The following is a 23,864-nucleotide window of genomic DNA, read 5'->3' on the forward strand; positions in this document are numbered from 1 at the left end:
TTAGATAATCACATGACACCATCGTCTATCGTTGCTTGGGGGCGGAAGCTTACTACGGTAGCCCCTTCAAGCACTCCCTGGTCTACCAACGGGAAGACAACCACCAGGCTGAGAAGATGGCCAGCCTCGGGGAAACGAACAGGCGTTGAACTTGTGTGACTGATAACACATTTTGTCTCTCCTACAAGACAAGCTTTCCCAACCCTCTATCTCAACAACTGTCTCAATCACGCCATAAACTGCTTCGTCGCCATTCCCACCTGTTGTTTGTTTCCCTGTGCAAAACATCCGCGACGTCGACTTCCATAACTCTCTTATTACGACTGTTGCCTCCCTCTTCCTCCTCCCTTATCTCTTCCACAGCATCGATTGCGCCATCATCTCACACAGCCACCCATGAGCAGAGAGATTGGAATTCCCTCACCGCTATATTAAAGTTCATACTACATCAGCAAGGCCTACATATATCGAAGTCTGCTGGCAATTGACTTTGGATCTTCATACCTCCGATCAACTCAGCACACCGTGGTCAGCCATGTGCCGCTTTTTGGTGAGTTGCCTCCGTCGCACAGCTCAAACTACCACTAACTCTAGACCAGGTCTACAAAGGAAGCGATGAGATTTTACTGTCAAAATTGATCCTCGATCCATCCCACTCGATCCTCACACAGTCCTTCGATTCCAGGCTGCGGCTGGTATGTCTCGCCGTTCCGATAACGCACCGAATTCTGTAGATAGCAAAACTGACTCAACCCAGGATACTCGTCGACCTCACAACGGCGATGGCTTTGGAATTGGATACTATACAGACCCGAAGCTAGGCCCGGAACCTTGCATTTTCACATCGACGATCCCCGCATGGAACTGCATTAACCTCCAGCGCATTGCTTCAAAGACTGCCTCGCCACTCATATTCGCCCATGTTCGCGCCACGACGGAAGGCTCTCTCAGTGACGACAACTGCCACCCTTTCCGTCATGGAAGCTTGATGTGGATGCATAATGGAGGGTTAGGAGCCTGGAAGTACATCAAGCGTCGGTTAGGGGAGCGGTTGGCCGATAAATGGTATCTGGGTGTCTGCGGTGGTACCGACAGCGAATGGGCATTTGCTCTCTACCTTGACACCTTAGAGCGAATGGGTCATGACCCAAGCAATCCTCCGGAGCACGGGTTTGGACCAGGCATCCTTCGCCAGGCAATGTTGAAGGTTATCAAGGACATCAACCAGTTCATTGCAGAAGTCCCACCAAAGTTGATCGTAGAAGAAAAGGTGGACACTCGCAGTCTCCTAAACTTCGCTGTCACAGATGGCCACAGTGTTATTTGCACGCGGTATGTGAGTAGCCAGACAGATGAAGCTGCAAGTCTATACTACTCATCTGGATCGACGTGGCACGACGAGAAGAAGGGCAACTTCCAAATGGACAGGCGTGATAAGGGAGCCGACATTGTGCTTGTTGCCAGCGAGCCACTGACTTTCGAACGAGGTATGTTCTCCTTTCCAGTGTGCACAGATCTAGCTTAAAGCAGCATCTAACAAGGATCCAGACAATTGGGTAACCGTTCCTACCAATTCGACTCTCACAATCCATAACCAGACTGTCATGGTCCATCCGATTATCGATGAGAACTACAGTCAAAATCCCGCTCATAAGCGTTCCGCACAGTTTGTCGCCGAAAAAGGTCTCACTACAAACCCAACAAGCAAGCCTTGCACGGAAACTGGTACATCCACACCGTCATCCGTTTCAACCTCCAAAGCAACTTCACCTTCGGAGTCCTACAACAAACACGTTTCCCTTCCTGTTTCGCGGCTCAATGAGTGCATGTCAGGGCTATCCGTGCGATCTCTCTCACCTGAGAGTGCAAGTGACAGCGGGTACCGGCCAGTCTTATCCGGCAGAGACCCATCAAGGCCGCAGGAGCAGGGAAACATCAAGAAGAAGCGGGTCAGCCTGATAGAGATTGATCCCCAGGTTCTCAGAGATGCAGACCAAGACTACCAGTCTCTTGGGTCGCAGTCACAGAGGTCAGGGCGATTAGGGAGTGGAAACACAAGCCCTAATCCGGATAGAACAAACTATGGCAGTGCTGCCAAGATTACACAGTACTTCCCGGAGCTGTCATGAGGGATATTTTTCTGAAGCGTCTTTTGTTTGATTATGTTTAGCGCGTTGTCAAGGGTTCGCAAGGGAAAGTCGACAGGCATGGGGCTTTGGAGTTTTTGTGGCGTGTCTTTCATGGCGGATAAACGTCTTCGGTTTGCGTGTATTGTCACTGCAAATAAGGGAGATACAGTCAATCTGGCAGTTTGCCATGTAGTTCGGCACAAGATATGGATGGTTGGAAGGAAAACATGGTGTTATGTTCATACCCTCTGTTTTATCATTTCAAATCATTTCAAACGTGTCCTCTCCAATGAGCGGCTGACACACTCTAGTCCTTCTACAGAATTATAGAATATACTCAATTAATATTACAGATTCCCATCTAGAGTCAACTGTGTCGTGACCTCCCACTTAACTCCACCCTTCCCGTAACCTCCCCCAAGCCGATTCTTAACCAATATTGAGATCCGGTCCCTGATCTTGCTCATCCGGCCTTCATCAACCGTTGCCCTGCTTCCCCTTATTCGTATCTTGAGATTCGCCATGCAAAGCCCATAATGAACCTGCCAGAACTTCGCCTCCTCAATGGCACACACTTCCGGCTCCGTGCTGATTTCATGCAAACACTCATCCACCCCCTTTCCTGAGTATGACATCAGAAGCATGAGACCTTGGGCTATGGCAAGCCGAATGCCAAGAAAGAACATCGAGAATGCGATGAGTCCGCAAAGAAGTCGATCTAGCCACAGGTACAGCGTCACAGACAGGAGAGGCAGTACGAGCATGACGGTAGAAAATGAGAGGGTCAAAAAGTGGGACGGGTTGGAGAGCACCGACGGCAGCGACGAGATGTAAGCAAACCGCATAGCGTGTGAGATGCGCGCGTGGTTCTTCAGCCCGATCGCCGATACGAGAGTTGCGACGATTGCTGCAAGGGCAGCTGAGTCAACTGACCCTGGGGAGACACGTTCGTGGGTGTGTGGGTGATGAGGGGTGTGCGTGCCAAGCGACTCAAGGAGGTGCTTGAGGTTGTGAGAGATGAGGTCGAAGCCCATGAAGAGCAAGAAGACGGACATGGCGAAGCCGGCTAGAACTTCGGCGCGTTCCAGGCCAAACGGGTGGCGTATGGAGCTTCGCTTCCAGGCTTCAAAGTTGCAGAACACATCGACCCCCACGCAGATGGTTGCACTTATAGCATCGAAGAAAATGAGATGGGAGAGGGCTGTTAGGGCAAGGGATCCAGCGGCACTGTATACCACGTATGTTGCAACGAGCGCATGGCAAAGGCACCACACCAGTCGAGTTGTTTGCTCGCGGGACATGCTCTGCCATGCTTCCTTGAATGTGGGTATGGGTAGAGATGCAGGCAGCGCCAACGGGGCTCTCGGTGCTGGCTCTAAAAATACTTGGTGCTGTGTCGAAACGCTACTATGCTTGTATCTGTGGCCACGCCGTTGTCCAATATTCTATTCGTGTTAGTTTGTGTCCGCCCATTCAAACCGGTCTCCCAACCAAAGTCAACTCACAGATTTAGCAACCGGTGCCATGGTATATGTTTGGGTTTGAAAATTGAAGGGGTTTTTGGCCGGCGCGCCACCACTATCACTGTCCTGGGCATCGTTGCTCGTCGCTGGGCTACCGATACTTCCAGAAGATGGTATAGGTGTAGCCATTGATCCAAACCGGTGAGGGAATGTATCCGTCATGGGCGAAAGAGAATTCGGATCGAAAGATATCGTCGAACTGACAGGTCGGGGACCACCATAGATACCAAGGCCAGACCTCTCCTCCTCAGGGTTAGGAGTCGGCGGCGTTGGGGTCCGTGGCGGTTGGGGGATTGGGAGATTCGAAGCCATTGCTGCTCGTCTTATGCGTGGCAGCAAGGAACGGTGTTTGCGGTTCGAAATATCTGCAGCATTCCGTAGGTAAATGCGATACCTTTGGCGACTTGTGAAAGGTCAATGTAATAAACAAAGTCGCCAGGTTGCATGCGCAAGGTCACAACCACCGTGGGGTTATCGAACTGCCGAGAAGCGGCGCCCGATCCGCCCTAGAACACCCTACTGTCCTCTCCGTACAGGGATAGAACAACTAACCACGATCTGGGTCCAACAACTTTAATAACGGCCCATCGCGACAATTGCAACGAACTAGCAGTTATTGCAAACCGGCCGCGATCGCACAATGATTTCAGAGGATGAATGACTTCGACAACAATCCTCCAGAGCATGGATGATGGTACAAGGGCAAGCGATGTGAGCGAGGAGCGCCAAACAGACGCAGCAAAGGGGACATCAAGCGATGATGTCGCGCCGAGTGGACACAAAAGGAGTCCTTCTGGTGGGCTCTCGAAACTCTCATTCCTGAGAGCAAGCGCCGAAGACAACCAAATCCAAGCCGACAATGGCCCACCGAGCCCCGAACCTGTCGCGAACGGCCAGCCGACCTCCCCTAAAAAGCCTGGACGAGCCATGGCCGTCGCCGTCCAGCAGCTGAAGACAAGACGAAGGAAGGGTTCTTTGCGGAAAGCGGCGCTTCTTGGAAGAGGCGCACAGCGGGAAAGGAAAGAGCTCGAAATACCTCCGTTAATCACAAGAGCTTCGGCAGACATCGACGATGACAATGCGTCCAGTCCAATCTCGCCTGAAGATTTGAAGCAAAACAGAGGGTTTAATTTGGGGGCTCTAGACACATCAGGCTACTCCTCGATTGACCACAACACAAGCAATGGGCTGCAAAATCAATACACGCCAGTGCCTATCCTGGCCCCAGTACCTATTGACCCTACGGTGCCCAATCTGAAAACCAGTCCAACTCTCTCATATACATCTACTACCGATGACGACGATGTGCTGTCGTTTCCAAAGCACCTTCTCTCGCCGCCTATGAATAACATCCCTCTTTCATCCGGATCTGAAGGCTACTTCCCAGCGGAAGGCCCAGGGGCGCTATTTCGGCGGCGGTCGACGAAGAAGCCAAATTCTCCGCTCCCTCACGGAGGATCCACAGCAGCAACCCTCACTTCATCTGAAGATGACTGGGATTATGCAGAGACGGAGTGGTGGGGTTGGGTTGTCCTCATAGTCACGTGGGTTGTTTTCGTTGTAGGCATGGGGTCCTGCCTCGGTGTTTGGAGCTGGGCTTGGGACGTTGGGGAGACGCCATATGCGCCTCCAGAGCTTGAAGATGACCCAACGCTACCTATAGTCGGATATTACCCGGCGCTGATCATATTGACGGCGGTTATGGCATGGGTTTGGGTTGTGGTCGCCTGGGTTGGCATGAAGTACTTCAGGCACGCAAAGATCAGTGGTGACTGATTATAAATGTTCATACGTCCTACTTACTTAATATACCCTCTAGACTTTGTTTCTTTGCTTCGTGTATCTTTTCAAGTTCGCTTTGATGGATATCTTGTTGCCTCTCAAGTGACGAACTTTAGCGTTCGGCCCGGCGAACCTTAATCCAACTGGCGGCAGGCACGCTTCAAGGCACCGCCTACTTCAAACCCTCGCTCCAAATAACGCGGACTGCAGCTAATAATGACACATTTACCTCACGAGCTCAAGATGACTCCCAGGGGCATACTTGTACTTGCGGTGCGTAGGGTTCACTTGTGGTGCGATTCCCAGCTTGTGGTGCCATTATTCACTTAGTGCTAATTTCCAACTTGACTGACTCCTTACGCCGCTATATATAACGGCTCTCCACATTCCAGGGTTTCATTTCTTACTTCATATATTTTTCTCATATATGAAGTACATACTATTGCTGCTCCAAGCCTCCGATATCCGCTATACTTCAATACGATAGCTATCATTTTATCACAGGCGCAACGCCAAACCCGGACCCTTTTCTTTGGACCATATCTACTCTCGCCAGCCATTTATCGGATTTAATTTCGGTCTCTTTTGGATATAACACCGCTGGGCATGCCTATCATATCGGCAGACATATGCGCTGCCCCAATAGAGAAACCGAGTGGCAGATCATGGATGGGAGACAGGCTTCATCGGTCCAAAAATCTCAAGCAATTCACAATATTTAATAAGCTTCCCCCGGAGCTTCGATTGAAGATTTGGTGTCATATTATGCCACCGCCGGGTCGGGCAGTGTTCGACCATAGTTTGGGGCCTCGGGTATTGTTGGACCCTTCGATGGGATATTACTCGCTTTTCCATCCCGAGGAGGATGTTCTGGCGCTGCCCGACAACTTTTTTTGGGGCCGAACACCCGTACTCTTCCAGGTCTGTCAAGAATCAAGGTATATAGGGAAGATGAGAATCTTTCCTGTTACTGGGTTAAGTTTATTCCATGGCGGAAACATAACATACAACCCCTCGTTCCAAGCGAGCATCATGCGCCATCCTGGCGGCTTCCGTATAAAAACGATATGGTTCTCACCAAAGGACACAATCGAGTTGCCAATCCGCTCCGAATACGCGCTCCGAGATATGCAGATTGCCGCTGCACAGATCACCAAGGCGTGGGGTGAAGAGGAAAACCCATTAATGGTGCGGAAGGTGCAGTTCTCATTTTTGGTCACCGACGCCAACAAACTCAACTCCAAGGTCATTAAACACCTCACCAAAATTTGCTCGCTGGTACGCGACTTGGGGCGTTCGGCGACTATCTTCATCGGCATGGGAGCCGGTTTTGCCCACAGGCGAGGTCGATTCCACCTCAACGATGACCAAGAAGAGTGGGTCTACAACGACGACGGGACCTTCTGCAATCCGGACCTCCAGAGAGAGCTAGAGCATAAGCTGTCAGCGACCCCCGGTGAATGGGCCCTCTCTAAGGACTACGACCCGTCCAACGTTCCCGCTCTGTTCAACGAGCTCAACGGTCTCGACTCGATCGCTTCGAGCGGTCCCGACCAATCATCTATAGGAACAACGGGAATAGTCCTCCCATGTCTGAGCAGATGTGCAGTGATCAGCCATTATAGTGCATACAACTACTGCCTCAATTCCGAGATTATCGAGGCGCACCTCGCAGAAGTGAATCCTCGGATAAGATACGTCGACCAAATCAGAGACGGCTTGGTGGAGGATAGGTATACGGGTGGCTGGGAAAAGGGGGAGGCTTGGCGCCGTGGGCTGTCTTTTAAAAAGACAGGCCTGTACGGGGAGGATAGCCAGGACGGTGTATGGAGCGATCTATTTGATGATACCAATCTATGGAACGCTGGCATATGAACCGGTGATGGCACATTTCAAGCGGCATGGTTGTTGGTTCGTCGCTAACTGAAGACAGGATGCCAAATGGCAGGAGCTTTGTTGCGGTTGGCGAGATTGTTTTCTCTAAATGGCAGAAACTCGACCAACGTTGCTTCCGTTTCGGTTGTTATATATGGTTAATCTACTCTTGGTTTTGTTTGCAGGGACTTGATTAACATTGTTTCCATTTTTGTCGTTATACATTGCAATCTACTCTTGGGTTTATTTGTAGGGACTCGAATGGCGTTGTTTCCGTTTTGATCGTTATATAGGTTAATCAACTCTTGGATTTGTTTGCAGAAAGTATTGCTATGAATCCCTAGTATATGCAAAACCCATAGTGCATCCTTCAATAACATCATGAAAGCTACAGAGTAAATCCATTATCAGAGTTGGGCGTAAATCCGTGTTATAAAACTACCCAGTGGCTATGTCAAGGCGGCGCAACGGCACGGACCGTACGTGTGATGTACGAAGATCACATAATATAAACGTGGCTCCCAGTATGCATAGCAGATTCTCCTTATTCCATTGAACTACATTTTCTTTCGCAATTGCCCTCAAACCACCAAACGCCATTTCCAATGCACTCGCCATCAACGAGCAAATCCTACACTACTTCTTCCCCGCCCTCCTGGCCTTCCCCGGCCTCGCCTTCGCCGCCCCAGGTTTGCTCTGTCCCTTCATCTTCCTGCTGCTGAAGCCCGTGAGATCACCCGTGGTGTGGGCATCGTTGCTCTTAGCATGCCTCTTCTTGCCGCCAAACCCGTACTTCTCGTCCTTCTTGGTACGCTTGTTGCGCTTCTCGCTGCGGTCGCGGCCTTCGGGCTTGGTGGAGGCTTCGTCGAGGGCGACATCGAACATATCGGCCTCGTTGGTGCCGGTTGGGCCGTCACCATCTTGACGCTCTGGTTGATAGTTAGTAACCTATTCGTAGTTTAAAGTCCATGGGAAGGTAAAGCATACTTCTCTTCAAGTCCTTAATCTTCTCCATCGTCTTGGTCTTCTCCTTCTGTCTCTCCTGCAACTTCGCATTCTGCACCTGTTTACCGAACTTCTTCAAGTCACGCTGTTTCCTAGCCTCAGCAGATGCCTTCTTGCCCGCAGCCGCCTCCACCAACTTCGCCTTGATCTTCGCCATATGCTCATCCGCCTTGACCATCTCGGCAAAGAAATCCGTCGGTCTGGTGAACGGCGCGCCCTCGGCCTTCAACAGCTTCCTGGCCTCCTGGACGGCAGTAAGCGATTGCTGGTAGAACGCAAGCTCGCGCTGCAGATCATCGGAGACGTCAGGGATGGCCACTGGCTCAGCGGTGGTCAGAGATTGGTGGTCGGTGAACTGGAGGGTCTTGAGGGGAAGAGCGATGCGGCGGAGCGCGGTGGTCAGGGCGGTGGTGTTGTTAATCGTCAGGCGCTGGTGAGGGATCATGTCCTCTTTGTCCTCATCGTCGAGGTCTTCGAGGTCGGAGAGGGGAATGTCTTCCTCGTCGGACATTTCGTCGTCGGAGAGACCATTGTTATCTTCGACGCCGCTGGAGCTAGCAGTATCGCTATCGTCGATACCTGCAAGATCAATCTGTGAGAGGTTAGAATCTATCTTTGCAATTGCATTGAGCTATTTACCTCTGTGCGGCGGTACTCATCGCCATTCTCCTTCTCGTCAAGCTCCATGAGCTCGCAGATACCCTCCTCGTCCTCCTCCTCATCATCATCTTCAGCTTCCTCGTCGTCTACTACAGGAGCAACAGGCTGCTTGGCCTTCTTCTCCTTCCGCGCCTTCTTAACCATCTTCTTCTGATGCTCCTGCTTAAAGTCGGTCTGCTTCTCCGCGACCAGCGCCATCTTCAGCTTGCTTTTGTTGACCATTTTGATTGACTGTTGGTTGCTCAGTTTTGTTGCTGTTTTCTATACCGGCGCAGTATCTGCGGGACCGACTTTCTCTTGTAACTTTTTGGCGATAGCAACTTTTTTGGAGGCTAGTATTCGGATTGGGACTAGTTCACTTGACCGCCTTCACTTTGGGATGTGGCGCACGTGACGTGGCTCGGATTCTCAAAACGTGTAAATCATCACAGGATGAACGTTGGAATAAGCTTATTTTGTAATCATATATAGTGGTGCCGTTTGTGTTCTAGGAAATTATATACGCAGTATAAGGTTAGGTCACCAGGCTTGTGTCTCTGGTTGGCGGTGGGGTAGTTTTGGGAATTAGACCCTTATAAAGGCAATAAATAGTATTAATATTTGCAACAGTTAAATATTCCCAGTCGTTAGTTATATTCATTACATGTCAACACCACCATATAGTACATTGAATACACGTTTATTAACGATGCCGATTTATTACCCCACGGAGCCTTATTTTATTTTACAAGAGTAGTGCATATTTGTCGGGATATAGGAAGTTGGAGGTTGCCACGCTCATTGCTGCTGTCTCACCATCCTATAAGATTCCTATAAGAAAAAAAACATGAGCTTGTGGAAGAAAGTTTGCCTGTTCCTCCATCAAGAACCAATCGAGACCATAGTTCGCGCGTATGATCATGTGGCGTCCATGGTAACTTGTACTGACTGTTACATCCAAGCAGTCTCCACCAGCGGCCAACACCCTCAACTACAGCCACCAGCACAAACCAAACCTGTCCACCAAAACAGTGGCAGCCGCTGAAACAATCACCTCATTACCACGGTCTAATTCAGAGGATGCATCGTATTATTCAATAAGTATACATATAATTCGTTTTGAACGGTGCTCACACCCCACCCGCATCCCCCCCAAATCATCCGCCTAAGCCCCCATCTGAAGGAGAGTGCTATGTCCATCCTAAACTAGTAACAAATAAGAACAACGCCTCGTTCGTACCCTTAATCCTCCATGCTACGCGGTGCAAATTCGAGAGAGAAAAACCCCATTATTGTTCCCACTCCCAACCCGGCGCTGGTTGTGACGACCAACCCGGTTCACCACTACCGTAATCCCAAAGGCGTTCGGCACCTTCGGCCAAGCCAGCGCCCCGACGGGGGTTGACGAGAGGCATCGTAATCGTGTCATGTTGACATAGAGGCAGGCGGACAAAGGAAATTCGTCCGACGAGTGACCAGAGGACTCGTCGGGTTTTGCAGATTGTATTTCGCACTACAGGCTGGGGTTACCAGCCCGAGAGGTATCATGATGCAGACGCCATGCAATGGAACGCAAATGAGTCGCTATTCGGAATTAAGATTTGTTCAAAGCCGGGCTCGGCCAGTATGCTTGTTTCGTCGAAGTGTGGTTATTGTCTTTCATCATTGAGACGCCTCGACGCACCAGTGGCGATGGTAAACCCATGCGCTCTTTTGGCATTCTTTGCTGCAGTACTTTGTACGGCGGCATCGTCGACACTTGGCAAACTGCCGTGTAAACTCTTCCCACTTGCCGCATTGGTAGTATGCGCATTGTCTGATCCCTCCCCTTGTGTCGTCCTTGCGGCATAAGTTGCGCATAACCACGCCAGCCCAGTATTGCATATCCTGGCTGTGGTGACGCACGGTAAACTTCTCGACGAGGGGGAATATATTGAAATCGTCAGGCAGGAGGTATTCCTCCTCCTCGTCACTCTCACAACCGTCCTCGGTTTGTGCGTGGCAGGAGCTGTCATCCTGATCCAGAAGATGAAGCTCCTTGCCGATCTTGAGCTTTGGAACAAGGTGTGACTGTTGGAAATACTTTCGGAGGTTGCAGTACTTAGAAACGTATGCGAGGAGCTGTAAAGACATAAGAACATCCTCGTCGCGAGGCATAGCCGCAAGGACTTGTGCGTTTGCTGGAGTGGGGCGATCCAGTAAGTATCTTGGGATAGTCGTAATCATGATGGCGGGAGAGTTGTTGGCCATATTTGTCTGGGCTGGGGAGAGGCCCATTGGTGGTCCTGTTGGGGTAGTAGCATCGGCGATCAGACTTCCGTCAATTGCCGATCGGTGTGTAATGTTGAATGTGCCTGCATCCTGGGCTTCCGATACAGTGGGGGTGGTTAAGCCCAGAGGAGTCTCCACAGCCGTGATCATGCTATCGCCCTCATCATCCATGCTGATGTCCTGAATTCCGACCGACGTCTGTATATCTGTGCTTGCGCTAGCGATATCCGGCTCCCCAGACTCATCGGACACCATACTGTCACCGTTGGGATCTTCCTGTTCACCACCCATCGATGTTTGATGTCGGATAGATGGCCTCCTCCGAGCTCGTGCGGTTGGGTTGGACGCTGGTGCGGGACGTGCTGTAGGTGATCTTAGTTGTGCGGGAGGAAGTGGTGTAGTTGGAGAGTCGGGCTGTGAAGTCAATCCGCTGTGGTGGTATGGAACCATAGAAGGAAGCCTTTCGACATCGCGAACAGGTCTGATGTTGAACCCGTCAGTTGCATCCATCGAGGGTATAGCGGTAGCAAGAGGCTGGATTTGATGGCGGGATGGTGGAACAAAGAGGGGGGTATGTCGGGGGTCTTGGTTTCTGTGATGATGGCGGTGGTGGTGATGGTGGCTGCTAGCGAACGTAGTTCGCTCGGGAGGAGATGTGAGGGAGAAAGCAGCGTTTGTTGGTGTTGCATCTGTGGCAGCGAAATCTGCCGACGCTGGGGCATTGGCGGATGATGCTGGGATTTCAATGGATGGAGGAGGAGCTTGGCGTCTAAATGTGCGATTCTCTGCGTCCACGCGGCCAGATCGATTTCCAAACGACGTGCCTTTCTGCGACGATCGGCTGCCATGCCTTCCACTCGATCCTTGTTCTTGGATAGACTTCTGTTTCGCTTCTTCCGCCTTCTCCCGGCACCTGTCTACGACCTTGATGTAGTTGTCGAGAATTGTAGCGATAACTGGGACCATGTCTGCCTCTACCACCCTAGTCCGAACTGGTTCAGAGCCTCGGACGCCGATATTGACAACACACTGGAAAGCGAGATTCCATTTCCACATATCCATCATGTCCTTGCTTCGGCCTGCCTTGAGCAGGCAGACCAGTCTCTCGACGCCGCCATCGACGGTAAGGATATCTCTGATGCGTGCTGATGAAGTCGTGAGGTATGCGAGGTGGTTCAGGGAATTGATGAGAGGTAAGGTTGAAGTGCAGTCGAGGGCACGGCGATCATATAGGGCAGTCGTGATGCCAACTGAGGCCTTGTTGACATTCGGGATGCTGAAGTTGACTTCCCTCATCGTGCAGACTGTTCGCTAGATCGCGACGGCTGAGAATTGGGAGTCTTTTCGCTCAATCGGTGCGTTTGGGGAGATCGTGGGCTGTTGTGGTTGTTGGCATATAAGCAAGCGGGATCTGCTTGCTCAGGTGTCGATAAGTATGTATGGGATGACTACGTCAAGTTTGATGCCGAGTTTGATGTCGAGGTGTGTGATGTCCGTTGGATTTGTGTTTGGGGGGGGGGGAGCGTTCCAGAGAAGAGACAGCCGGGAACTTCGAGGGCTGGCAGACGCTAGAACATGTGAATTCGAGGAGATTTGCTGGAAGAGACGTATAGAACAACGCTGACAGAGAGAACCGAATATACTGAATACTGATTTTTGATGAAGTGGAGGATCAGGAGTCAGACAACGACGTCGACGTCGAAGACTGGAGGCGAAGTGGCTGGCGAACCAGATGGGAATTCCTGAAACGGCTCTAGCAGCAAAGGCGGCCCGTGTCTGTCTGTCTCTCTCTCTTTCTCTCTTTCTCAGCCTTCGGGATCGAGTAAACCGAGTAAAATAATGGCAACGACCACGATTAATAACGGAATAATTAAAGATGAATTGAGTTGAAGAAGAGTAATAATAATAATAATTATTGAAGAAGCGGTAAGCTAAAAGATATTGACATTTTCTTTTGGAGAGAGAGGTTTTGTTGGGTTGGGGCGGTTGTGGCAAAAATACCAAGGAGAAGGCGGCGAAGAGTGTGGTGGTGTCTGTGTGTTGGTGGTGGATGAAAGCGGCAGTACGGAGCGGAAATGGCCGTGCTTTTTGGACGACTACTACATTTATTGTTGCTGAATTGAGTCGAGTGGAGTTATTAATGAAAGTGAAAAGAGAAGGATAATTTAATTATTGTTTATGGTTTTTTATTGAAGATACACTGCTTTGGGGGAGAAGGGAGTAGTGTGGTGAATAGGGGGTACAGCGAAGGGAGGAGGGAGGGAGGGAGGGAGGGAGGGAGGGAGATGGTTGGGAGGAGGAGATTGGAGATTAGGCATAGGAGATTGAAGACAATGATGATATGATATGCAGTAACTGCACGGTAGATAGAGTATAGTGAATAGAGGCCAAGGAGACAAGATGAGAGATGAGAGGCAAGATGAGACGAATAGAGGAGATAATTAATGCAGAGTGACAAAGTATAATTGCCTATTACAGTACACTCCTAGGAATATCACACAACGATCGATATCGACAGCCTTATCAGCAGAGCTGTAGTAGCAACAAAGCAATATAGCAGTACAGTACAAGTACAGCACTCCCTTGTTGGCTTTCTATGCTTTGCAATCAAAGTAACAGTAACAATACAGCCAGTATAGTGTGATTAGTACATTACTGTAGAGTACATTGGGCGTGGGGTGTTGGTAAGTTGGGTGCCGGTGGCGGTGGTGATAGTGAGTGGTGAGTGGCGGAGAGATTAGATGGATGCGCTGGGCATTCTCTTAGTACGTGGTCTAGTACAGTTACTGTAGTAGTATTAGTAGTCTTAGTAGTATTAGCAGTCTTAGCATTCTACTAGTGACAGCATGAGAGACAAGACAAGACATACGAGACATACAAGACACACTCGACACACATGAAGCAAGAAGCAAATGTTGTAATCCTGAGTGCATATATACTTGGTAAGCATGTACTACAACCGAAGTTGACAACAAAGGATACAAGTACACAATACTCCACAGCCTGCGTTTGGCCGCATACAACACCACTAATGTGCACCCTAAACATAAGAAATTAGTGGCAGGAAGGGTCGCATGTGAACTGTAATTCATGTACCCTCTACTTCCTCCATGTACTTCCACTACTTGTACGCGAGCTCTCTAATCACTTCTAAATCACTAGGGGACGGGAGACACACCAAATGCGTACTAGATGTACAATACACACTCGATTGTTCAATAATGATGCAAATTCCAATCCAACCGTTCTCGTAAACATATATAATGGATGTAAGTGGATATCACTATGCGCCGAAAAATAAGAATCTCGTCCCAGTTTGCCATTAATAGAACTCGCGCATAACAAACTCCCTTCTAACCGCCCGCTCACGCGCGACTCTGTGCAGTTACTTGACGGAAAGCACGCACACGGACGCACGCACCCCCCCCCGCTTCCCCACCTGAGCGCTTAGGATCCACCATTGTGCGTGTAAAGGCGCCAACATCGGTGATCGGTCCCCTGTCAGGGTCCGTATGTAGCCACGTGATATAATACTGGAAATAGAAGTTTGAAGATCCAATAGAGGGAAAGTAGAAGAAAGCATTGACAACGCACTGTACTGTACTGTACTGTACTGTACTGTGCGCTTGGAGTATTTATCCGCTCTGATTCCGAGATCTACAACTAATTTACAATTGTACTGTACACTTTGTGCCACCGCTACAGAGGTGGCAGCGTCTCCCTGCATATCGGGCACTGCAACCTGAACTTCATCCACCCTTCAAGACATACGCTGTGGAAGACATGTCGACACGGAGTGACCATGTAAACTCTCCTCGCCAACATGCCTTGAACACCGCCAGTTGAGGCTGACTCCTTCTCACCCTCATCCCTTGCTGGAGCTATCGGCACCTCAAGCGCATTCATGCAAATCGCACAATCCACAGTCCTACTATGTCCATCGCGTTTCTTCCTCGGCTCTTCAGTCGAGCGTCTTCCATCTGGCGCGGCCTGCGCAAGCCCAATAGGCATTTCACCACCCTCAACGTCGTCGTCGCGGAGAATAGGATGGTAATCCCACGCTTCCGGTAGCCACGTTTTAGGCAGCCCAAATCGTGGACCGAGGACCTCTTGCGCGAAGAGAATCCACACCTGTAGCCACAACCACCCTCCCAGCATCGCCATGGTTGTACCGCTGGTCTCGGCAAAGAATATGTTGTCCTTCCTGAGGTAAAAGTAGGCGATAGGCGCGGCCCTCAGCAGACTCTGCCCAATGACAAACTTCCTCAGCAGGGCTTTGCGGCAGTTGCGCATGATATTTCGGTATATTTGAGGCACCCAGAAGGATAGGTATATGGAAGATAGCATATTAACGTAAAATGTGCGAGCCGCGGGTGGCCATGATATCGAGCTAACCGAGAGGAGAAAGAAGAACATGAGGCCTAAAAGAGCGGGACCAAGTGACGCTGCCATTTCTTGTCGTCGTGTAAGTGGTGGGATAGTAACTCTCTGAGCAGTTGCAGGGGCTGGTATTGCTGCAGCACCATTTGCCAAGTTATCTGCTATCTCAGCATCGACATCCTGGTCTGATGGGACTATAATAGGGCCATTGCCAACCACTGCCGGCGCAGCCGGTGCGGCCGGTGCATTGATAGGGGCGGCAAGGGGTAGGACTTCTGCGCCTCCCGGTGTTATGATAGGAATTCCGGTGGTGACTGGAGCTGGATCGGCCAACGGTGCTGTAGGAGGCACCGTTGCCTGGGCAGCCTGTGGAGCCCGAGCAGCCGCTTGTGCGCGATCGCGTTCACGTTCCCGCTCCCGACGCTCTGGGGCTTGAACTTTGTTGATATCTGCCAAAAACCTGGCCCCCAAACCGACGGCCATAGCACATGAAAAGCCAGCGAGTGTCATGGTGGGGAAAACAGCGGGCGCTGCGTTGGCAACCATCATCAAGCTGAGAAATAGGGTAAAGTCCACGGCGAGCATGAATGAGATGGTGTAAAAGCTGATCCTGCCAACTGTTGATGGTGTCGAGGCGTCCTTCATCTGAGAAAGAAGCAAAAGAACTTGGCCAAAAAGGCACGTACCCCATACGAGGAGCCAATTCTTCACACGCGAAATAAAGGCTTCCAGCTTGTAACCCTGTAGATGAAGGCCTTGAGCTGGTGCATAAGAAGGAGGTCCTTTTGATTCCAGCACAAAGTCACAATCCGGAGAGAAGACAATGAAGGACATTTGAAGTGGAGGTGCCTTTGAGAGTGGTGCGCCCGTTGGAAATCGAAGTTCTTGTTCAATCCGCTGGACGGCGGTTTGCAGAGACGGCTCATCTAGTTTGGAGCTGTGGCTGATCTGCTCCTTCTTCATCGGATAAACCTGTACATATGCAACGTATTCGCAATGAGGCAGTGGCAGCATGCTGTCTTCGGACCATGGGTCTCTCAAATCGATCCAAGCCGACTTCTGTTTGCTGTGTAGGATATCGCCCAACGTTTTATTCAAGGCATGCTGGGTGTCGTTAAATTCATCCTTGTTTGACGTTAAATGTGGCAAGCCATATATGCCAGCAAACTTATTGCTCGTAGTTGTCAACACTAGAGCACCAGTTTGAGGCCATTGGATACCATGGAGTCGCATATCCCACCCGTCGCCTGTGCTGCTCTCATCTTGTACAGTCAGTGTCGCTGTAACCTCCCTGGGTGCCCCCGGCACAATTGGCCTAGTTTCCTGCTCCCCAGGCTCCCCAAAAGCCGGGACTCTGCTATAATCCTCGATCCGCATCATGGCTTTTCCTTCCGCGCCGGTGATATTCCGATTCCATTGATTCCAAGCCCAGTTCGTGCCTGGCGCAATCGCGGACAGATTCAGACCCCAGCCACCCACTCCCTGGTTTTCAAACCCCGACCCTTGACTCTTCACCCAAGGACCCTTAACAATACCAGTTACATTCTCGTACAAAGCCCAATCTTTCTCAAGGCCATGCTTCGCTGCCTGCTGGAAGGTCTCAAAGCGCTCTTTCACCTTGCGTAATCGACCCCAACTATATCCATCTTCCTCTCTGAAGCCTGTGATATTGACATACCGAACATCGGCACCCATCTCTTTATCCTCGCCAATCTCCCTTGGCAAGAAATCTCCCCATCGCGTCTGATTCAACACATCGAGCGAGTGAGACTCTCGTGCCATCTTGGTATTGAAGAGCTCCCTTGGAGAAATCATACCTGGAGGAGGTCCCCCGGCTGGCGAGGAGTAGAAATACATCATCATGATCATCATGATCACGAAGCCCGGATGCGGCGGCTGCCCTGTGACAGGCGCCCCAGGGCGAATCCGGTTCTCGTTGTTCATGGTAGCGACGCGTGATAGCAGCCAAGAGGATAGAGCAGTTATCCAAAGACCATTATTGACCAAGCTGTGAGGTAACTCACACTGTGCATGTCATAAGCAAACTTCAATCACTGAAAGACTAAATGTGGCTTCCAGTTCTCAAGCCTAAAGGAGAGTAGTAGGTCAACCCAAAGGTGTCTCATACGCCAAGCGCTGCCTGGGTGCGAGTAAGGTGGGGATTGGCCACTGAGGCGCGGCCACTTCCCTTATAATACTCCACCAAGGTGTCCAGCGCACTAGTGACGGAACAACTAAGTTCCGCAATCTGGGCCCCAAGACCGACGTCGTGCATTCACAGACCCTAAAGTGTCTATCCAGGTGCTTGGGACTAGCTACTGTTACGACTAACATTGCATATTCTGGGGCTACGACGGCTTGTATGCAGATAATCATGTCAGCAAATGCACAGAACAATGCCGGTGAGGGTTTGACCAGCCGGCCCCTTTCTATTGTATGTACAGGATATTTTTCCCGTATCTCGCGAGTCGATTCATGATACTCATGTTTACTTCATTGACATATATGCGCAGCAACCATCAGCCAACCAGGACGCTCTCGACCTCGTCAAAATGGTTGATGATCTTCTTGACGATATTTCTACCCGCTTTACTGCCACTTCGACCGAACTATTCTCCAAGAGTGCGTTTCCTCAGGCGTTGCTTTCTATACCCCACAACTGACAGCGCCCTCTACAGTGGATGAAATGGCCAGGCGGCTCGACCATCTCGAGTCTTCAATCCTCGCCCGTGACTCTCAGGATGATGCCAACCGCACACCGAAGAAGTGAGCTGATGAATTATCATGATAATGCAATTTGAGTGATGCAAGAAGCAATGGAGTTCGGCGTTCAGAAGGCACAGCCAATATTACTGTCCTGGAAGCAGTTCAGGGAGCCAGGCAACCAGTTGGAACTTCCGCATGCTATTGATACCAGGGGAAGTTATTTGGAGACCAGTCTATCAAGAATTCTGTCCGAACAGGCTGCTGGCGAAAGGGACCCACCATAATCTTGCGACCCAAAGGTCTGTTGAGGGGCTTGGGTAAAGGAAGAATGGCAGTTTTACCCAAGAATCCTTCTCCTCTCTATTCAGCTTCTGTTCGGCTTTCTATGCAGTGAGCTCCTCACTGCGATCCTAGAAAGGGCTGTAATATGATAATCGCAAAGTGCAGTGATTTAGATGTTTACTTTGTAGGCATAATTATGAATCTCACAAGCAAAACGATTTCATTGATGTCTATATGATGGCAAATTGCGGCTTAGCTATATTATAGCACTGCCCTTCCTGATTAAGCTTACAATTCCTCGTGGGCCTTCTTCTCCTGCTCCTTCTCCTCGAAAGTCTTAAGGATGTTGCTTTTGGCAGTCATCTCGTCCTCCTTGACCTTGGCCAAGTTACCCTTGTTCAGTAAACCTTGAAGTCTGGCGAGCTCCTTGGCGGCGTACTCCTTGCTTTCCGACAACTTCGCGAATACCTTGACGTAGTACTCGGCGTACTTCTTCTCCGCGGTATCCTGGAGCTCCTGGGCAATCTTGGTTGCCTCTGCAGTAATCTCGGCGACGTTGGTGGTACCGCCCAGCTTCTTGATGACCTTGTCAAAGGCGTCAATAATGCCAGCTCGGGCATCGAGGCCACCGCCGGGAGTGCGGTGTGTGCCGGCCTTCGCATTGAGGAATTCAAGGAGGTCATTCTCCGAGCGTCCACCAGAGTATGCTACACCCTCAGTGGATCCACGGGGGTAGAACTTGATAGTGGGGTAAGAGCTGACACCCTCGAGAGCGGCAGTCAACTTGGAGTTCTCAGCGTCAGCGTCGACCTTGGCGACAACCACGCTGCTCTCAGCGGCAAAGTCGGTGGCAACCTCTTCCCAGATAGGAGCAAGAGTCTTGCAGTCTATAAGCATAATTAGTACTCCGACCAACAAAGCCTATGACTGTCAGAGGGGAACTTACGACCGCACCATGGTGCAGTGAAAGCAACGAGAACATCCTTGTCGCCACCAATGGCCTCCTTGAAGTTTGCGTCGGTCAAAAACACGACATCACTTGCTGGTGCCTTGGCCTTCCGTGGCTTAATGCCCGTCTTATCCGTAATGAACTTGGTGAGGCTCTCCAGATCCCTTCCACCACTGTAGTCTTGTGGGTCCTTGCTCTTTCCGTCAAAGTATTTGATAGTGGGGAATCCTTGGATGCCGAAGCGCTTCCCAAGGGACTTCTCGGCATCAGCGTCGACCTTCGCGACGGAAACCTTATCGGAGGCGAATTCGAAAGCTTGCGCAAGCTCCTCGTAAACAGGGGCAAGAGTCTTGCAGTGGCCGCACCACGGAGCAAAAAACTCAACGAGAGCTGGCTTTCCTGATAGCACGATTTTGTCGAAGTTATCTGGGATGAGGTCGATAACAGCAGATTTCGCCACTGCAACAGCTGCCAGACCGGCGAGCACAAAGCCCTTGGTGAAGATCATCTTGAAGAGTTCCCTGTGGTTCGTACACTGAAGCGCGAATTAGTCACAGAATACCGAGGAAATCGTGATCAGTTGATGGATTAGAAAAAGACTTACAGATGAAATGTGATTGTTGGTGAAAGAGGATTGTAGAAAGTTCTGGTGATGACAGATTCGCAACCTGGCGATTCTGGTGGCAGGTCCGTTTTGTATGGGGCGTATGGGGCAAGGTAGGACTTGCTTACCATGGCGCCAGATGGTGCAGTACCGTTGTTCCATCCAGGTAAAGCTCGGGCCCGGCAGTAGCCGGTACCATACAGCACTTTGTGTCGCGCTAGTACAGTTTAGTTACGGTTCAGTACAGCTTCCTTCCCCCTGTGCGATTAAGCGCTGAGCCGCAAGCCTCGGCGGTTTTATCTGGCGACTTCATCTGGCGTGACAATAGCAAGAAATAAGAAATAAGAAATTTAAATGTAAAAGGAGAAGAAGAAAATGGGTGTTGCCACGTATGCATGGTCTATGAGATGGGCGGCTGACTATAGAGCAGCATCACTACAGTAGTTATCTCCCTTGCATGACAACCCAAAACACAAATACAAGCCGATAGATCTCCATAGGACGGACTAATTATGGGGGTGGGGTGACTTTGTATATTCACTATGGTTACAAAGATCCTGTTTCCCTCGTGTCCATTGATATCTCCTTGTGGGCGGATGATGTCAACGCCTGCCACCTACAAACGCCAGAATGCAAGGATTCGCACAATGCTCGCTGCTCGCTGTATCATAAACCATTAGGCAGGAGGAGGTAAGCTTGGAAACAAGGCTCAACGCCGCTCAGCCAAGTACTTCGCCGCACTTTCCCAGACATCTTGATCCTCCACTTTGGCCCCCAAAGATTTAACACCCGCGTGAAGCGAGTCGAAAAATTTGAATGCCAGCTCGAGATCGCCCAGGATGTCTTCAGCGTGAGCAATCGGCCATTTCTCGTATCGAGACTTTTCTCGGGCCTTCAATTCTGCCGAGGAGTGACCTTGGTGTTGCTCGTCGAGGTATGTCTTCACTGTGATGCCAAACGCGATGCTGATATCTTCGCCGAAAAGGAGGCTATTCAACTATAGTTAATATATGCACGCATGAAAGGAGTAAGGGCTAAATACCTGGCACCGATTTTCTCCCAGTCCGTGCGATTCTTGCGTTCAGCATGGGAACTTATGAACATTGACGCCGCGACAGCTTCGATCAAGTCACGGTCACATTCCCGCACTGCAGTGATAATGGAATGATGTGCCAGAAGGTTTTTACTAAGGGGGCCAGTGAAGCCGATCTCCTTATGGCGGAGCTTGAGAAGACAGGCGCAGCGAGCGATGAGGAGGCAAAGCTTATTCTGCTCATCGTTGCCCATGTTTGGGCCTCCAATCCACTCATCGTGGCGATTACGAGCATTGAGAATGTCGTGACGCAGAAGCTCGAACGCAAGCAATGCTGCCTCTTCTTGGTTAGGCGTCGGAAGTGCACGCACTGTAGTTGCCAATGCGCTTCCCCAATCAGTGAGCTTGTGCTCGTCATTAATGTACTCTCTCAGGTGAAGAAATCGCCAGAGAGTGTTAGCTACAACCGATTCGGTGGAGACAATACTGCCGGGCTTGGCTGGGGTATCCTTCTTCAATGTCGCCTTTCGGAAATTTTCATCCTCCAAAGCTTTCAAGGCAAATCCGATGGAACCTGGCTGTGCTTTCACATCCTTTAGACTTTGAATGGTCTCGTCGTCAACACGCCACGTGGCGGCTTGGCGATCTGGGGCAGGTGTGACATCTTGGTGGGACATTTTCACAGTCTTCTTGTCGTCGTACCAAAACTTCATCTCGATATTTTTGTGCTGAAATGCCCTGTGCAACCTGCTCGCGTAAAGAGCAATTGTTTGCTCTTGAATAGGTACGAGCTGCTGAGTAACCAGCTTTCTATACTCATCCGACTCGCCTCCATCCAGCGGCGGATAGACATACATTCGAAGGGATCCTAAGGAGTTCAAGACTCTTGGCCCAACGAGTGCCTTGCTTTGATAATGGTAAATTTCCGAGGCTAGTTGAAGGCCGATGTACTCGTGATGGTCCCCGCTCAATTCGTTGAATTTCATGACCTCTAGGGTGCCGTTTGTGGACAAGATAACAGCATGTTTAATGGCCATGCGGCATTTCTGATACTTGTCTTGCCAGTTAGGATCTTGTTTCTGCAAGGCCTCGCTCCAGGTTTCACACAAATTTGCGATGGACTTTCCAGCCGTGCGGTACATGTTAACCGCATCCAAGATTGTAAACGGCTGCTTGGGCACAACTGCAGGGTCGTTGAGAGCTGGAAATGGCTGGAGAGACGGTGTCCCAGTCATCAAATAAGAGTCGATAAAGGTCTCCTCATTAACGTTGAGCTTTTTAAGCAGTTGCGTCTTGACGAGGCCATAAACAAGCCCTTTCTCGAAATCGATCTCTGTTATGAGAGACTCATTGATGTTGTATAGGAGGAGCTCTGGAGGCCCCATGATGCCCACAGCACAGTCGAGATCCTTCGAGTCAATATATGCCATCTGGAAATATTAGTCATACTATCTATAACACTTCTTAGTGGACTGACCTGGGCGCAAGCACTATATGGAGCTACTTCGAAAGTAAGACCGCGCTCGATTAAGATCTGTTGGAAATAGCGTTGTAGGTGGTTGGCTTTGACGGATCCTACACACTGTTTAGTCGGGGACAACCACATAAAGTATCGAACTGCATACCCGTTTTGCCAAATGCGATGACAGCCTCTGTCGGCTGGTTCTGGTAGTATGGCTGCCATGCAGCGTTACTCTTCTCCATTGACGACTTTGCGTCCTTCATAGCCACCTCCTCCAACCCAACTGTGGCTTGGCCATCGAAATAGAACCTGGGCGTAATGCCATGCTTTTGCCACTGGTCAAGGTCTGCATTTATGTGTATTCTGATTGCGAGAGGAAAGCCACCGATGGCAGAGAGAAGAGGTTCGGCCGATGGCGGGGTATCTAAGAATTTTTGGAGGTAATAAGAGGCATGGACTGCAATTGGGGCGTCCCTGTATTCGGCGATAGGCTGCGACCTGGACCAGTTAGCTCTGATTGAGATTTGACTGAGAGGCTGCTCACAGGTTTTGTGACTCAAGGTACGAGTCGCCATCTGGGTCTAAAGTAAGAAATATGTCAGTACAGGCAATTACAGAACTCCAGCCTCTTGTTGGTAGCAAAACGAGGCTATATTCGCAGTACAACCTCCCTCCTTGCGAGGATCAACTATGAACCCAGGTAATTGCTATTTGCTATGGGTGGGAATTGGGGGTCCGTATGTAGCAAGCTCCGCAAGGGCGTAGAAACTTGGGGGTGACTAGAGGCAGACTCACGAGGCATCTTCAGAGCTTTATAAACCGTCGAACTGAGTCTGCTTGTAAAATACGTCCTGCAAACAGGTGTATTTTCTCTCAGTAATGGCGCCCTGCTCCAAGTTTATGGCGAACAAACTGCGTTGTTTTGTTGTAAGTTGGGGCAGATTGGAATGGCCGTGAATCTTTGGACACAGCACACACCCGCTGCGCTGGGGGATTTGGTCTGGCTGTTACGATTGTTCGCTGGGTCGGAAGATGATGTAGCTGCCTCTGGAGTATTAATGTGATTCGGCGGTGTTAGATGGCGCCTCTACGTCCAAGTGAGTACAGAAAGAGCTACTGTGAGAAGGGTATGAATTCGTGTATTTGGGTGAAGTAATATATGGTACACACACAACCACCACAGCACGTACTCCGTACATATACTCTACTGCCAACACCCAAACA

The 23,864-nt window shown here is 50.3% G+C and overlaps 10 protein-coding genes across 10 annotated transcripts; 4 read left to right on the plus strand and 6 right to left on the minus strand.

Annotated features, from left to right (window-relative positions):
* Positions 1 to 86: 86 nt before the first annotated feature.
* VE01_09776 (uncharacterized protein) lies at positions 87 to 2,465 on the plus strand. Its single transcript, XM_018279185.2, has 4 exons — positions 87 to 550; positions 600 to 695; positions 758 to 1,487; positions 1,549 to 2,465. The coding sequence occupies exons 1-4, from the start codon at positions 536 to 538 to the stop codon at positions 2,127 to 2,129; spliced, it is 1,422 nt and encodes a 473-aa protein (XP_018125795.1). The 5' UTR covers positions 87 to 535; the 3' UTR covers positions 2,130 to 2,465.
* On the minus strand, positions 2,372 to 4,097 carry ZRG17 (Endoplasmic reticulum zinc transporter). The gene is made up of 2 exons (XM_018279186.2): positions 3,635 to 4,097; positions 2,372 to 3,574 (listed from the first exon to the last, which is right to left on the minus strand). The coding sequence occupies exons 1-2, from the start codon at positions 3,962 to 3,964 to the stop codon at positions 2,477 to 2,479; spliced, it is 1,428 nt and encodes a 475-aa protein (XP_018125798.1). The 5' UTR covers positions 3,965 to 4,097; the 3' UTR covers positions 2,372 to 2,476.
* A 239-nt stretch (positions 4,098 to 4,336) lies between these two features.
* On the plus strand, positions 4,337 to 5,428 carry VE01_09778 (uncharacterized protein; the record flags this gene model as incomplete). The annotated part of the gene is made up of 1 exon (XM_018279187.1): positions 4,337 to 5,428. One exon carries the CDS (start codon positions 4,337 to 4,339, stop codon positions 5,426 to 5,428), a length of 1,092 nt encoding a protein of 363 aa, XP_018125789.1.
* Positions 5,429 to 6,466: 1,038 nt separating this feature from the next.
* Positions 6,467 to 7,309, plus strand: VE01_09779 (uncharacterized protein; the record flags this gene model as incomplete). Its single annotated transcript, XM_018279188.1, has 1 exon — positions 6,467 to 7,309. One exon carries the CDS (start codon positions 6,467 to 6,469, stop codon positions 7,307 to 7,309), a length of 843 nt encoding a protein of 280 aa, XP_018125790.1.
* Positions 7,310 to 7,829: 520 nt separating this feature from the next.
* On the minus strand, positions 7,830 to 9,258 carry EBP2 (EBNA1-binding protein). The gene is made up of 3 exons (XM_018279189.2): positions 8,954 to 9,258; positions 8,297 to 8,906; positions 7,830 to 8,238 (listed from the first exon to the last, which is right to left on the minus strand). Exons 1-3 carry the CDS (start codon positions 9,194 to 9,196, stop codon positions 7,946 to 7,948), a joined length of 1,146 nt encoding a protein of 381 aa, XP_018125829.1. The 5' UTR covers positions 9,197 to 9,258; the 3' UTR covers positions 7,830 to 7,945.
* Positions 9,259 to 10,102: 844 nt separating this feature from the next.
* VE01_09781 (uncharacterized protein) lies at positions 10,103 to 13,445 on the minus strand. Its single transcript, XM_018279190.2, has one exon. The coding sequence runs from the start codon at positions 12,518 to 12,520 to the stop codon at positions 10,616 to 10,618; it is 1,905 nt and encodes a 634-aa protein (XP_018125828.1). The 5' UTR covers positions 12,521 to 13,445; the 3' UTR covers positions 10,103 to 10,615.
* A 1,345-nt stretch (positions 13,446 to 14,790) lies between these two features.
* Positions 14,791 to 17,747, minus strand: VE01_09782 (uncharacterized protein). Its single transcript, XM_018279191.2, has one exon. The coding sequence runs from the start codon at positions 17,546 to 17,548 to the stop codon at positions 14,924 to 14,926; it is 2,625 nt and encodes an 874-aa protein (XP_018125831.1). The 5' UTR covers positions 17,549 to 17,747; the 3' UTR covers positions 14,791 to 14,923.
* Positions 17,748 to 17,903: 156 nt separating this feature from the next.
* Positions 17,904 to 18,912, plus strand: VE01_09783 (uncharacterized protein). Its single transcript, XM_018279192.2, has 3 exons — positions 17,904 to 18,038; positions 18,118 to 18,226; positions 18,283 to 18,912. The coding sequence occupies exons 1-3, from the start codon at positions 17,967 to 17,969 to the stop codon at positions 18,372 to 18,374; spliced, it is 273 nt and encodes a 90-aa protein (XP_018125830.2). The 5' UTR covers positions 17,904 to 17,966; the 3' UTR covers positions 18,375 to 18,912.
* ERP38 (Protein disulfide-isomerase erp38) lies at positions 18,795 to 20,325 on the minus strand. The gene is made up of 3 exons (XM_018279193.2): positions 20,146 to 20,325; positions 19,539 to 20,076; positions 18,795 to 19,479 (listed from the first exon to the last, which is right to left on the minus strand). The coding sequence occupies exons 1-3, from the start codon at positions 20,305 to 20,307 to the stop codon at positions 18,881 to 18,883; spliced, it is 1,299 nt and encodes a 432-aa protein (XP_018125808.2). The 5' UTR covers positions 20,308 to 20,325; the 3' UTR covers positions 18,795 to 18,880.
* A 268-nt stretch (positions 20,326 to 20,593) lies between these two features.
* Positions 20,594 to 23,815, minus strand: VE01_09785 (uncharacterized protein). The gene is made up of 6 exons (XM_018279194.2): positions 23,436 to 23,815; positions 23,185 to 23,221; positions 22,804 to 23,138; positions 22,656 to 22,753; positions 21,188 to 22,608; positions 20,594 to 21,134 (listed from the first exon to the last, which is right to left on the minus strand). Exons 1-6 carry the CDS (start codon positions 23,440 to 23,442, stop codon positions 20,855 to 20,857), a joined length of 2,178 nt encoding a protein of 725 aa, XP_018125832.1. The 5' UTR covers positions 23,443 to 23,815; the 3' UTR covers positions 20,594 to 20,854.
* Positions 23,816 to 23,864: the final 49 nt, after the last annotated feature.

This window comes from Pseudogymnoascus verrucosus (assembly GCF_001662655.1).
Source record: "Pseudogymnoascus verrucosus strain UAMH 10579 unplaced genomic scaffold scaffold_69, whole genome shotgun sequence".
In the NCBI taxonomy this organism is placed as follows: Eukaryota; Fungi; Ascomycota; class Leotiomycetes; order Thelebolales; family Thelebolaceae; genus Pseudogymnoascus; species Pseudogymnoascus verrucosus.

Excerpts from the sequence above, each read along its gene's own strand:
- EBP2 (XM_018279189.2), bottom strand. The coding sequence starts at position 9,196 with ATGGTCAACAAAAGCAAGCTGAAGATGGCGCTGGTCGCGGAGAAGCAG. Across the intron at positions 8,907-8,953 it reads ATGAGTACCGCCGCACAGAG|ATTGATCTTGCAGGTATCGA; the intron begins GTAAATAGCTCA and ends AACCTCTCACAG. Across the intron at positions 8,239-8,296 it reads GATTAAGGACTTGAAGAGAA|AGCGTCAAGATGGTGACGGC; the intron begins GTATGCTTTACC and ends ACTATCAACCAG.
- ZRG17 (XM_018279186.2), bottom strand. The coding sequence starts at position 3,964 with ATGGCTTCGAATCTCCCAATCCCCCAACCGCCACGGACCCCAACGCCG. Across the intron at positions 3,575-3,634 it reads TGGCACCGGTTGCTAAATCT|AATATTGGACAACGGCGTGG; the intron begins GTGAGTTGACTT and ends TAACACGAATAG.
- VE01_09781 (XM_018279190.2), bottom strand. The coding sequence starts at position 12,520 with ATGAGGGAAGTCAACTTCAGCATCCCGAATGTCAACAAGGCCTCAGTT.
- VE01_09782 (XM_018279191.2), bottom strand. The coding sequence starts at position 17,548 with ATGAACAACGAGAACCGGATTCGCCCTGGGGCGCCTGTCACAGGGCAG.
- VE01_09783 (XM_018279192.2), top strand. The coding sequence starts at position 17,967 with ATGCAGATAATCATGTCAGCAAATGCACAGAACAATGCCGGTGAGGGT. Across the intron at positions 18,039-18,117 it reads CCAGCCGGCCCCTTTCTATT|CAACCATCAGCCAACCAGGA; the intron begins GTATGTACAGGA and ends ATATATGCGCAG. Across the intron at positions 18,227-18,282 it reads GACCGAACTATTCTCCAAGA|TGGATGAAATGGCCAGGCGG; the intron begins GTGCGTTTCCTC and ends CGCCCTCTACAG.
- VE01_09776 (XM_018279185.2), top strand. Across the intron at positions 696-757 it reads TCGATTCCAGGCTGCGGCTG|GATACTCGTCGACCTCACAA; the intron begins GTATGTCTCGCC and ends GACTCAACCCAG. Across the intron at positions 1,488-1,548 it reads GCCACTGACTTTCGAACGAG|ACAATTGGGTAACCGTTCCT; the intron begins GTATGTTCTCCT and ends ACAAGGATCCAG.
- ERP38 (XM_018279193.2), bottom strand. The coding sequence starts at position 20,307 with ATGGAACAACGGTACTGCACCATCTGGCGCCATGGTAAGCAAGTCCTA. Across the intron at positions 20,077-20,145 it reads CCAACAATCACATTTCATCT|TGTACGAACCACAGGGAACT; the intron begins GTAAGTCTTTTT and ends TTCGCGCTTCAG. Across the intron at positions 19,480-19,538 it reads CACTGCACCATGGTGCGGTC|ACTGCAAGACTCTTGCTCCT; the intron begins GTAAGTTCCCCT and ends TTATGCTTATAG.
- VE01_09785 (XM_018279194.2), bottom strand. Across the intron at positions 23,139-23,184 it reads TACCTTGAGTCACAAAACCT|GTCGCAGCCTATCGCCGAAT; the intron begins GTGAGCAGCCTC and ends TAACTGGTCCAG. Across the intron at positions 22,609-22,655 it reads CATATAGTGCTTGCGCCCAG|ATGGCATATATTGACTCGAA; the intron begins GTCAGTCCACTA and ends TAATATTTCCAG.